This window comes from Lepidochelys olivacea (assembly GCF_965140295.1).
Source record: "Lepidochelys olivacea isolate rLepOli2 genome assembly, chromosome: 5".
Lineage (NCBI taxonomy): Eukaryota > Metazoa > Chordata > Testudines > Cheloniidae > Lepidochelys > Lepidochelys olivacea.
The window spans coordinates 70,989,563-71,002,045 of record NC_140415.1 but is presented as its reverse complement, the minus strand read 5'-3'; the positions used below and the strand labels follow the sequence as shown (position 1 = coordinate 71,002,045).

The 12,483-nt window shown below is 36.2% G+C and overlaps 1 protein-coding gene across 1 annotated transcript in view; it reads right to left on the bottom strand.

Moving 5' to 3' along the window:
• Positions 1-2,035: 2,035 nt before the first annotated feature.
• SLC25A46 (solute carrier family 25 member 46) overlaps positions 2,036-12,483 on the bottom strand; it is a 37,006-nt gene continuing 26,558 nt past the window's right edge. The window contains exons 7-8 of the mRNA XM_084628869.1: positions 10,846-10,903; positions 2,036-4,482 (exon numbers count right to left, since the gene is read on the bottom strand). Of these exons, the coding sequence (XP_084484995.1) occupies positions 3,904-4,482; positions 10,846-10,903 (637 nt within the window). The 3' untranslated portion in view covers positions 2,036-3,903. The remainder of the gene's footprint in view (positions 4,483-10,845; positions 10,904-12,483) is intronic.

Below are 12,483 nucleotides of genomic sequence, written 5' to 3'. Positions count from 1 at the left end.
CCTTCATTATGAACAAAAATGACAAATTAATTTCATTGGCATGTACTCGTCTGGATATTACTCTTGGGAAGTTGGAAAGGGTTCAGAAAAAAACCCTACAGTGAGTAAGGGTCTGCAAAACATGCCCTTATATTAAGAGGCTAAAGAAGCACAATGTATTTTGTTTATTGAAGAGAAAGTTAAGAGGTGGCTATCACAGTCTATAGGTACCTACTAGGGAACAGATTTCTGCTGACAGTGAGCTTTTTAAATTTAGTAAACAAAGGCATACCAAGATCCAATAGTTGAAAACTGAAGCTAGACAATTTCAGACTAAAAGCAAGGTGCATACTGCCAGTGGGGGTTATTGAATTTACCTAAGGATGTGGTGGATTCTGTCACTTGAATTATTTAAGTCAAGATTAGATATCTTGCTAAAAGTTATACTTCAGCATAACTAAAAATTATGGGTATTGATACAGAAATAACTTGGTGATAATACTGTATGGCCCACATGCGCAATTCAACCTAGACGATCATAATGGTCCCTTATTGTCCTTAAAATCCATGAAAGAATTTCTTCACCAACACCTTGTCAATAACCTTACCGAAAAATGGGCAGGTTAGAGATAGTATATCTACTATCCTATAGACAACAATTCATTGACATGAGAATCATATACAAAGCCTTTTACACTAGTTTTGATGATATTTCCTTGAAATTGGCATTTGTCTTTAAAGTGATTGAAAGGAAAGTGATGTGAATAACCAGAATTAATAAAATTACAGCATGTGAAAGATCGGAATGATGAGTTTGTAATGGAAAACTGAGAGGAAAATTGGTTGGATTTACCCAACACCCTTCTAATCTCATTTTCTGTTGCAGTCGAAAAGATTGAACAGTTCCTAGATAACTTGAAATGATATCATTGGAGAAGACATCTACAGACAGGGTTTTAAGCTAATCACGTCTGAAATTTAAGAACTGCTGCCCACTCACAAAATTTAAGATTAGTTTTATGTCTAAAATTGGAGAAACAGGACTAACAAAGCCAAGTAAGCAAATAATCTAATAATTATGATAATTAAAAGCTAAAATGACCTTTCCCACTCAGCCCCGCACATGCTGAATCTGAAATGGCTGGCATGAACACAAATGGTGACTTTAGAGATGCCAGTGAGAAAGGGTTAAAAAGATTTTCTAGGGGTAAAACAGTTTACAGAAATACACGTGGAGACCTAACATTTTCACCCTAAATGATGAAAAGATGACAAAGTAAATGTGAAGTATTCTGAGAGCAAGTTAACTTCCACATTACAAGGCAATCGCTGTATAGTTTACAATGCTCTTTGAAATCAATGTGCCACAGAGAATTACAACAGCTGAGGATTTGGCTCAATGGCAAGAATTGTGGGTCTGTGTGCAAGTCACTCAAAGTTGGCAATGAAGGCAAAAATGAGAATTTGACACTGGAGTCCATTCTAAACTATGCATATATTTGTGAGGGGAAGTAACCTGTGAGCTCAGACTACTTCATGCTTCCTTTGTTACCTCTCAGTGTGTGACAAACAACAGACGTGTATATTTTTTGTTAGTTTTACTCCTAGAAAAGTATTCTAACCCTTTCTGAAGGAGACAAGTCATCATTTGTGTTCTTACCAGCTATGCAAATACAATATTGAGGGCTGGTTGGTGAAAATAATTTAAATGTATAATTATCACAATTATTGGATTAATTTACTTCAATACAGCTTTTGGGTACTCAGCACCTTTGAAAGTCAGGATATTTTTATTTAGGTACCTAAATATGGATTTGAGACTTTAGTTCTTTATCTTTTAAGATATATTGGCCAATCTTTGCTGATACACATTTTAAAAAGATGTCAGTAATTCACAAAGAATGGAATGTTTGAGCAATGTTGCTGTCTTGAGTTTTATTGAGATTTCTCAATTCATAGAATACTTTTAAAAAAGGAACCTTGAAATGTTAAAGCACTTTAAAAAGACATTTTATATATATATATATATATATATATATATATGGAAAGCCTACAAGACAGTGCTCTGAGTTATGTACTACATTTTAGGTATCTCTTTGATAATTTATTTTTTCAAAATAGTTACACTGCATTTCTATTTTATCTGATTGCTCCCATTTTACACACTAAACTTGCAGAAAAACAATATTCAGAATAAAGTCTCAGGTCCCAAGTTTACTATACTTTCCATTTTAACACTTATGTGCTTAAAGTACATGAAAATAAGTTTAATTGTAAACAAAGCCAAATTATTTTCAAAATATGTCAATTCATAAGTCATTGCAATTGAGTCAAAGCTGTTCATAGTTTTGCCATGGCTACTTTCCATAAATAAAAACTACTGTACATTTTAAGATTGATCAATTAAATACACATCAATTTACCATATTCACACAGATATACAAAGACAACCACAAAAGTTAATTTATAAGAAAGGCAACAACCTTTCATATTGTTTAAAAGTGATTTTCTTTTAACATGCTCATCTGGTTTACTTGTTAAAACATCTCTTTTTAAACATCTCCATGAAATCTATTTTGGAAACCAAGCAGCAAATTAACAATTCAGAACGATCAAAACTTTTTCAAGACTGAAAATCTTGGTTTAGACGTTGGGGGAAGGGAGGAAGAAAAATAAATTTCAGTAGTCAAACATTACATATTAATTGTGAAAATTGAATATTGCCCATCAAACATTTAATCCACCAAACACATTTTTAAGCAAGGACTTTAGTGCAAAATCATAAGTGGAGGCTGTCTTAAGTAGACTGCTGCTCTATGGAAGACAAAGGACCCTGAAGACCAAATCATTATGTTTGCATCTCTGTCCCGGGATTGTAATCTAACAGAAGAGTAACTATAGAAAATAAAGACCAGTTAATCTTTTTATGCTTTCAGAGTATTATTTGAACATGGGTACTAAATCACATCTCATGATTATTCTTTTATGCAAAAATACCTTAGAAAACAAATATCTCAGATTGTGGTTATGGTTGGAAATCTGACTTTAAAAATGGCATATATGAAAAAAGTCAGCTAATTATATACATATTTATTTGATTCAAGCCATACATTTTAGCCACTATTTACTCGGTAACACTCACAGAACTGTAGAAGAGAGCTAACTAGTGTATTCTAGTTCACCTTGCACACACCAAGATGACAAAGTTCTTATTACAAAATAATTTGCTATGGGTGATGTACAAAGCATAAAACATTTAATTTATTTTTTCTGCTAGATGTACGTTGCAGCACTGAAAGTCTTGTTTGTAGCTGTAAACTGAGAAAACAATGTGGAAAAAAAATATGGAAGATCAAGATTTTTTTAGTTATCATTCTGACCTAACCACATTAACAGTAAAGGTTAAAACAAGTTTTTGAAAGACCATTAAATCTTCAGATATTTTGTATACAAGTTCTGAATCCAAACCCCTTTATTTATCAGAAGAAATTCATTGCCAAAGATGATAAAGACTATTTGTCCTTTAGTCATATAGCATATGTGAACAGTGCCATTGGAAATGCCATTTTCCATGTCAGTCTACAAGTAGACGCAAAGGTTATCTATATGGAAATGATATAAATAATATACATCCTCTATATGAATTTGCCCATTTTAAATTATGATTCTCTTCCACATAATATTTCACATTTCAAGATATTCAAATTCTAGCAATAATCCTTGTTTTAATTTTATGGAATAGTTCTTAAAAAGGACATTTTGGAATTCAAGTTCCAGTTTTTAAATGAACACTTCAGATTGCAAAAAGAGAAACCACTACTACAGATTCTCATCTTTTAGATTTCATTTTCCTATCCATCTCTTTTTACCATAATTAAGTGACCAGATCATGTCCCCGATGATAATCAATATACGAATGTACTTTTAAGCAACATTTTGAAGCAGTGTGGAGTAAATAATTTTAGTGAGCTGTAAAACAGCCACATGCAGTGTATACTGTACAACAGCAGCTCCAAACCCTTTATAAAAACCCAGCATTCCTTCTTCCCGCTTTATAGTATTGATGCAGTCTCTCATTCCCTCATACTGAGTATTGATTGGAAGCACTTCATAGCCGAGATCTGTATTGTCAATTATTGTGCGTGTTCCCTGAATATGAAGGCGGTGTAAAACTGTCTCCAGTGGGTAAATCATGACATCAGCACAAAGGCTGGCAGCAAAGCTAGCTATAAGTTCTGGAAAATAAGCATCCAACATACTCTGCACAGAATTAGAACCCTCTGTAGGAAGGTTCTGGGAATTCTCCCTTTTTATGACAAGCAGAACAAACTTCTGGACGATGGAACTGATGATGTAATGAAGAACTCCATGTAGAACAGTGGGAAAGGTCAAGGCCATAAGGGGGAGGAGCCGTTTGCTATGGGGCACTCCCATGCCAATCACTCTGCCAATTCCTTCTTTCACACAATCCAAAATACCAGGATTATCTCGAATGATTTCACTCTACAACCAAAATGAAATAGTTACAATTAATATCTGCCTGGCTTGTTTGGGAAATAGTGTAGACACAGACAGTAATCAAAGCAGTATTTTTTCACCTTTCAAGGACAGTTAAATATAAATATAAGAATCATACTGGACCAAAGGTCCATCTAGCCCAGTATGCTGTCTTCCGACAGTGGCCAAACCCAGGTGCCCCAGAGGGAATGCACAGAACAGTAATCATCAATTGATCCATTCCCCATCGTCCATTCCAAGCTTCTGGCAAACAGAGGCTAGGGACACCATCCCTGCCCATTCTGGCTAATAGGTATTGAGGGACCTATCCTCCATGAACTTGAGTAGTTCTTTTTTGAACCCTGTTATAGTCTGGGCCTTCACAAAATACTCTGGCAAAGAGTTCCACAGACTGACTGTGTGCTGTGTGAAGAAATACTTCCTTTTGTTTGTTTTAAACCTGCCGCCTATTAATTTCATTTGGTGATCCCTAGTTCTTATGTTATGAGGAGGAGTAAATAACATTTCCTTATTTACTTTCTCCATACAAGTCATGATTTTATAGACCTCTATCATATCCCCCCCTTAGTCGTCTCTTTTCCAAGCTGACAATTCCCAGTTTTACTACTCTCTCCTCATATGGCAGCCATTCTGTTTGCTTTTTTGACTGCTGCTGCACATTGAGTGGATTGGATACTTGCATATACATAATGATACCACAACAGTGATTTACTGAATTGGATCAAATCTGCATATTACAGAATGTAAACTCATTTTTAAGTAAAAAAAATCCTACAAAAATATCAATTTACAATTACCTGTTTTGTTTCTAAGTACTTTAACCCATCAAAACTAAGAGTATGTACAGTAGTCAGTGTATTCAGAAAGGGTGTTATTTCATAGCACAGAATCCTAGAAACATTTAACTACATGAAAACAAGGATATTCTATTAAAAAACTTGAAAGGACAAATCCAATTTATTTGGAATTTCTTTACTTTTCAGATTAAAATGTGCGTCTTTACTATATCATCTATTTTTTATTTGTATGAGTTAAAAAATGAAGAGCAAATCCAGACATAATTTTAACTACAAAAATTCAGATAAGTGAGTCTAAAGATTCAGGAGAGGTTATGGTAAGGGTAACAGACTCATAATTGTGTATGTGGTGTCTTTCATTCAATTCTTGATGCCTAAAATAGTGCTCCCTTTACCCATGCTGCCATCCATAAAAACCGCAAGGGTCATTTTAAGTTATTATTTTCATATTTATTTATTCATATTTTTGTCACATCCTATTATATCCCTAGGTAGTCCTGATAAGCCAAAAGCACTGGCTCCATTCTGATTACATGTAGTACTTTATACCATACTAAGCCCAATCTTAGAACCTTCATAACCTTTTTTGTAAATCTCATTACACTGCCTACCCACCAGAAAATTAAAAACAAAGGGGAGGTTGATTGTGCGAGTATACCTGTCCACCAGAATACATTTAGGGTAATTTGTCAAATATTGTCTACCAACCTTGATGTATTGTATTTAGCTTTAAGTATACTATAATATAGGTTTTTAAAATTAAATGATTTTCATGGATCTTTTATACAAGATCTTTCAATAAACAGCACCACACAGATTTTGGTACATTTTTTCTTTTATCTTCCCATCCTTCTCAAATGTAAAATAATGTTATCTTGCTGTACATAATCACGGAGGTTTTTGGTATATTTAGTTTCTTCCTCCAAACATACACTTTGTATGCACAATAGTGACAAATAATCCAAGGTATGCATGGTTTTACTCTAGCAACATTTTGAAAACTGAAACATTTAAGATTAGCTTAAGGGATAATTTAATTGCAAAAAACAATGCTGACATATAAAACAGACTTTTATAAAACGTTATATGTTGCCTATGAGTCAGACTCTCTCCTAGTGCTTCACAGTTATGCTAAGAAGAGAAAAAACACCAACTTGTAGAATTATCAGAGAAAATAAGAATTAAGTAAGAAAAATATTTTTACCTATCTACTAACCAGAAATACCAGACGCTTGAGCTAGCAAAATACCATGTACCCACCAAAAAGACATAAGGAAATAACAGATGTTTGATTAGGGGGTTGGGAATTTATAAAATATAAGGAAAATACTAAAAATAAGATATATCTCTCTATGAAAAAGGAAGTAATGAGAATGAAACTGTAAATAATTCTAGTATAAGTGTATCAGCTTTTAAGCAAATAATGTAACCAGACAACATACAAATCAAACTGGCATGGGCTGCAGGAGTGGTTCTATAGATCTGGGTAAAGAATATATTTGTTATGAACGAACAATTGCTTAATAACCTCACTCAAGATGAATTATCGGAGTTTCATTACTGTGTAAATTCAAACCTGTGAAAATATAATTATTAGTAACAGCGAATTAACAAATTTAGAAGTTTGCATTTAAAACAGATGATTGGTTTACAGACCATTGTGACCTAGGTAATCTAGACGAGGTAGTATACATGAAAAAACTTGTATGACTCAATATGGCATTATACCTGCCTGTTGTACACTCTTTTCTGAAAACTTGCAAAAATTAAAATGTTAAAAATTTTAAATTGAGTATTTTCTGCAGGAGGTAGATGTAGTATGTAAGCAAGCACTGCCTAGTAGTTCTGATACTAAATTTAAAACATCATAGAACACACATGCACAATTCATTAGAATTTTATGTTGTGAAAAGTGCAAATACCATTTTTTCCTTTATTTGTAAAGCAAGGAAAACAGGATACTAAAATGAAAAGTATCTGCTATAACAGCAAGATAAGCACAATGGAGACATCTAGGATAAATAAACTACAAAGGTAAATTTCAAGTTATCAGCAAAGGCTTTGTTTTAATAAACAGTTGAAATAGCTTCCTTTTAATCTCTTACAATGGAAATTTTACATTTCTTAAAAGGAATATTAGACACTTCATCTAAAAAGAATCAAAACATTGTTCATTTTTAAGGCTATGATTTAGTCACAGAGGTCGTGGAAGTCAATGGAAGCCACCATGCAGCTTCCCTGCTGCAGACAGTGTGGGCACCCACAGATCCCCATTTTGTCACAGGTATTTTTAGTAAAAGTCAGAGACAGGTCACAGCTTCCGTGACTCTCTCTTTATTGCCCGTGACCTGTCCCTGACTTTTACTAAAAATACCTGTGACAAAATCTTAGCCTTCATTTCGTCATACAAAATTGACTCTAGTGCTTCAAAACTACAAATTTAATTTTATATGTCAAGTGTGCCACCATGTGGTTTAAAATGGAAAAGACCAAAAAGTGTTAAGATGACAAGAAATGTCTCCAATTCAGGTTATCCATCTTTAAGACATGCAAGTACAGCCATTTTATGTGCAGAACTATAGTGAAGATAACATGTGAGCAGCACGATTCTTGCAAGAATGCTTGCTATGTAAAAAAACAAATACTCAAAAAATAGTATTAAAAGTTATCAGTAGCAAGATATAGAACCTTAAACACTCAACAATTCTCAGCTGCCACTAATATACCTCTTCTAAAGAGCCATACCAAAGGGGAGCTCATGTTAATGGCTTTTGTCAGGACACACCCCAACTCTTCTTGATTCAGAGTAAAAAACTGAAAAGTTCATTATTGTTTCAGTGTTACTACTCATAGGAAAACTAGCTTACATTAATTTTTCCAGTAACAAGGGCAAAAATTTTACATATTGTGTGTTAAGGGACTATGCTCTGAAATACTCAGATACACATAGTGAAGTAGGCTGAGTATCATCAATAAACTTGCAGATAGACACTTGATCCCAACTCCTGACAAAAATCCCACTGAAATAAACTAAAGGCAATTCATATCAGAGTATTAATTATCCTTTAAAAGTACCATAATACACAATGTGCCTACAATGCTCACAGTTAATGATGTGCAAGTTTCACCCTTCCTTGTGACGCTCACTGAAAATAAACCCCACCTCTGAATGACAAGAGTTTTAATGATGAAAGGCGCCGGTATGGACAGAGCTCTCTCCTGGTGACAAAGAGTAGCTACATTGTGCACCTTACAACGGCGCAGCTGTTGCATCACAGCCGCACCATTGTAAGGTAAGCTGTGTAGACATAGCCCAACATAGGGTTCAGACGTGACACAGACATATCCCACACTGTCACAGTCCTGTCTTTGGAATCCATCAATGCCAGTCCCAAATTAACCAGAGGAACTAAAAGCATGAGTATTCCACGAGGAACTGACATCACTCCTCTACAACGTTGTCTAGCTCAAGGGAAGAAAACCAAGAGCTGGGAGTTAAAACTACTTCTCTTATGTGGCAGACCATCCATTGCTGTTGTGCAAAGGAATCTCTGAGATGCCTGTCCGTCTTAAACATATGTAAAAATATACGGAAATATTAACTATAGGTGTCTTTATAATGCAAACTATAGTTAAGATTAGGTTTTAATTTACAATCCAATCTCCCTTTTGCTGTTGCTCATAACTATAAAAACTGTTTAGACTGAAATTTCTATGTCTGATTTTAAAGCTTAGACATGAACTTAAGTTGAGAAAAATCCCAGCAGCCATATAAATTACGAAAGCATAAAAAATTTCTCTAAATTCTGATAAATTTTGTGCTTGACATTTTAAACTAAAAACTTCACATGTGGCTGGTTACATAGATCTTACTGTGATTTATATTTCGAACCAAGTTTACAGAAAATTGTTATAAAGATTATCAAATGTTGCCAAACTGTGGCTTTGGTGAACTGTAAGTAGGGCAGAGTTTCAAAGATGATTACCTTCCACTCCAAATTGTTTTGCCACTAATCCCCAGGATTTCAGTTTGGAAAGCAGAGAAAACAATAGCATTCCAGGTGAACATAAATGCTACGATGTGGCCGCAGGAGGAGGAGCTGTCTTGGAAATAGTCATGTCCTACTATGCCTTTATGTGTTTTAGAGAAAATCATTTATGCCTTGATATATACCAAGGGACCAAGCCAGTGCACAAGAACTTGCAGCCAGGTATTGTATGCTTGCAATGGGCTGCCTTGCTCCTAAGACAGGAGCAGCATTTGGCACTAGCTAAAGCTTTCAAATGGTCTTCAAGAACAGATCTAAGTAAAACACATTACAATAGTCCAGACTGGAAGTGACAGAGACATGAATAACTATGGTGAAGTTCATATCTGAAAGGAACAACTAGAGGCTAGCTGAAGATATTCCTGAGTCACTGCTGTCATCTGGGAGTCCAAGAGCACCAATGGGTCTAGAAAGGCCAAAACGGAGTCATTGTAAGACTGACTCTGCAAAACACTTTCTCCCTTGGCCTGACTGTTCTAATTTTTTATCTTCATAGTGCACCGCGAGGCTCATTCATTTTGGTTGAGGGAAGGTATTTTAAGGGATGTCTGATGGCTGGGAAAGTGTTTCCTGAGTAATTTAAAATTTGTGAATTGGGTTTGCTGGGCAAATCTTTACTTGCATTTCTAATATATTTATTTATTTATTTATTTAAAGTTTACTAGCACCTAGGCCCACTGGAGAGGTATTTTAAGGAACTTGAAGAAAAGGGCCTCCGAGGAGCAGTCCTGGAATTGGGTAAGATAGTAGCCTTGGAGAAGGGTCCTTGGAACTCCCTACACCTCTAGAGGGAAGAGGGTTGGAGAAACAGCCAAAGAGGCTAGAGTTCACATTTTGCATTGAATAACCTAAGATGACCTCAGGAGAGAAGAACCACTTTTTCCCAGACAGAGAGATGGAGCTGCCCAGCTAAGAGGAGGGGAAAAAGAGAGTGTGTGTTAATTTGTCTTGTGTCAGCCCTGAGAAGGGGGTTTTGTTGCCTGATCCTGGTCTCACCGGGGTCTTCTGGGACTGGGCACTGCAGAGGGAGACTGACCCTTGATATAGAGTAAAGGTTATTAGCATTTCAAGAAGCACCATTAGTAATTAGCTTGGATTCCTATCCGCTTCTTTGAAACAATAAGTCTCACTTGTTAGAGGGATATTTTGTGTGTGTGTGTAAATACTGGGCTAAAAGGGTAGACTGAGCTCGCAGATATCTATTAATGATAGATAGGCCAATACCCTACATCTTGGTAAGTACTTGGTCTACTGTGTCAATGAATGAAGCTGAGTGTTTAATTTTTTTTAAATGAAATATATGACTACTGTTTAGAAAAAGGTAAACGGAGCAAAAAAGGAAAACCAAAACTTCAGTAGAACTGTATAGAAACTCGTAGTAATGTAAATCAAAATCCACTGAGAAAAAAAGTCAAATACTGAGTTTCTAGATAAATTCTTATTTGTAAACAGAAGAACAGCATATCTTTCTATATGTAATAGACATGTAGATGGTAAATTACCTGCACAGTTTCAACCAGGCTTGCTGAATAAAAAGGCATTGCTACCACATAGGTTAGGCTGCAGGAATTAATAAAAAGGTTAATATTTTGTTTATGAATTGTATTACTAAAATATCAATATTCTCAGACATAGGATACATTGAATCACTGAAATCTTCATATTTATACAGTTATGAAGCCATGCCCAAGAGAAACTAGTTATCAGATACTAAACTATAATTGAATTTCTACATCAATTTTAAATAGGTCAAAATAAAGTTCAGTCAGAAGTTCCGCAAATAATCAAGTTCTTGATAATATAAAATTTTAGCCTTTTGTGGCCAATTCAGAAGTTAACAAGTTGTACTGAAATCAAAATTGAATCACTAGGGCTCTGATCCCTTAAATCAGTGGGGCTCTATGTGGGTGAACACAACTGAGCACACAGAACATTTTATTATATAATTAAGGTAATTTGAAATTGTATAGGTATTTGTAATTGTATTGTAATTGATGGGATAACTCACATGACTGGAGTACTGTCATGGATGGTTATAAACTGTTCAGGAAGGACAGGCAGGGCAGAAAAGGTGGGGGAGTAGCACTGTATGTAAGGGAGCAGTATGACTGCTCAGAGCTCCGGTACGAAACTGCAGAAAAACCTGAGTGTCTCTGGATTAAGTTTAGAAGTGTGTGCAACAAGAGTGATGTAGTGGTGGGAGTCTGCTATAGACCACCGGACCAGGGGGATGAGGTAGATGAGGCTTTCTTCCGGCAGCTCACGGAAGCTACTAGATCGCATGCCCTGGTTCTCATGGGTGACTTTAATTTTCCTGATATCTGCTGGGAGAGCAATACAGTGGTGCATAGACAATCCAGGAAGTTTTTGGAAAGCGTAGGGGACAATTTCCTGGTGCAAGTGGTAGAGGAGCCAACTAGGGGGGGAGCTTTTCTTGACCTGCTGCTCACAATCCGGGAAGAATTAGTAGGGGAAGCAAAAGTGGATGGGAATCTGGGAGGCAGTGACCATGAGTTGGTTGAGTTCAGGATCCTGACACAGGGAAGAAAGGTAAGCAGCAGGATACGGACCCTGGACTTCAGGAAAGCAGACTTCGACTCCCTCAGGGAATGGATGGGTAGGATCCCCAGGGGGACTAACATGAAGGGGAAAGGAGTCCAGGAGAGCTGGCTGTATTTCAAGGAATCCCTGTTGAGGTTACAGAGACAAACCATCCCGATGTGTCGAAAGAATAGTAAATATGGCAGGCGACCAGCTTGGCTTAACGGTGAAATCCTAGCGGATCTTAAACATAAAAAAGAAGCTTACAAGAAGTGGAAGGTTGGACATATGACCAGGGAAGAGTATAAAAATATTGCTCGGGCATGTAGGAATGAAATCAGGAGGGCCAAATCGCACCTGGAGCTGCAGCTAGCGAGAGATGTTAAGAGTAACAAGAAGGGTTTCTTCAGGTATGTTGGCAACAAGAAGCCAGCCAAGAAAGTGTGGGCCCCTTAATGAATGAGGGAGGCAACCTAGTGACAGAGGATGTGGAAAAAGCTAATGTACTCAATGCTTTTTTTGCCTCTGTCTTCACTAACAAGGTCAGCTCCCAGACTGCTGCGCTGGGCATCACAAAATGGGGAAGAGATGGCCAGCCC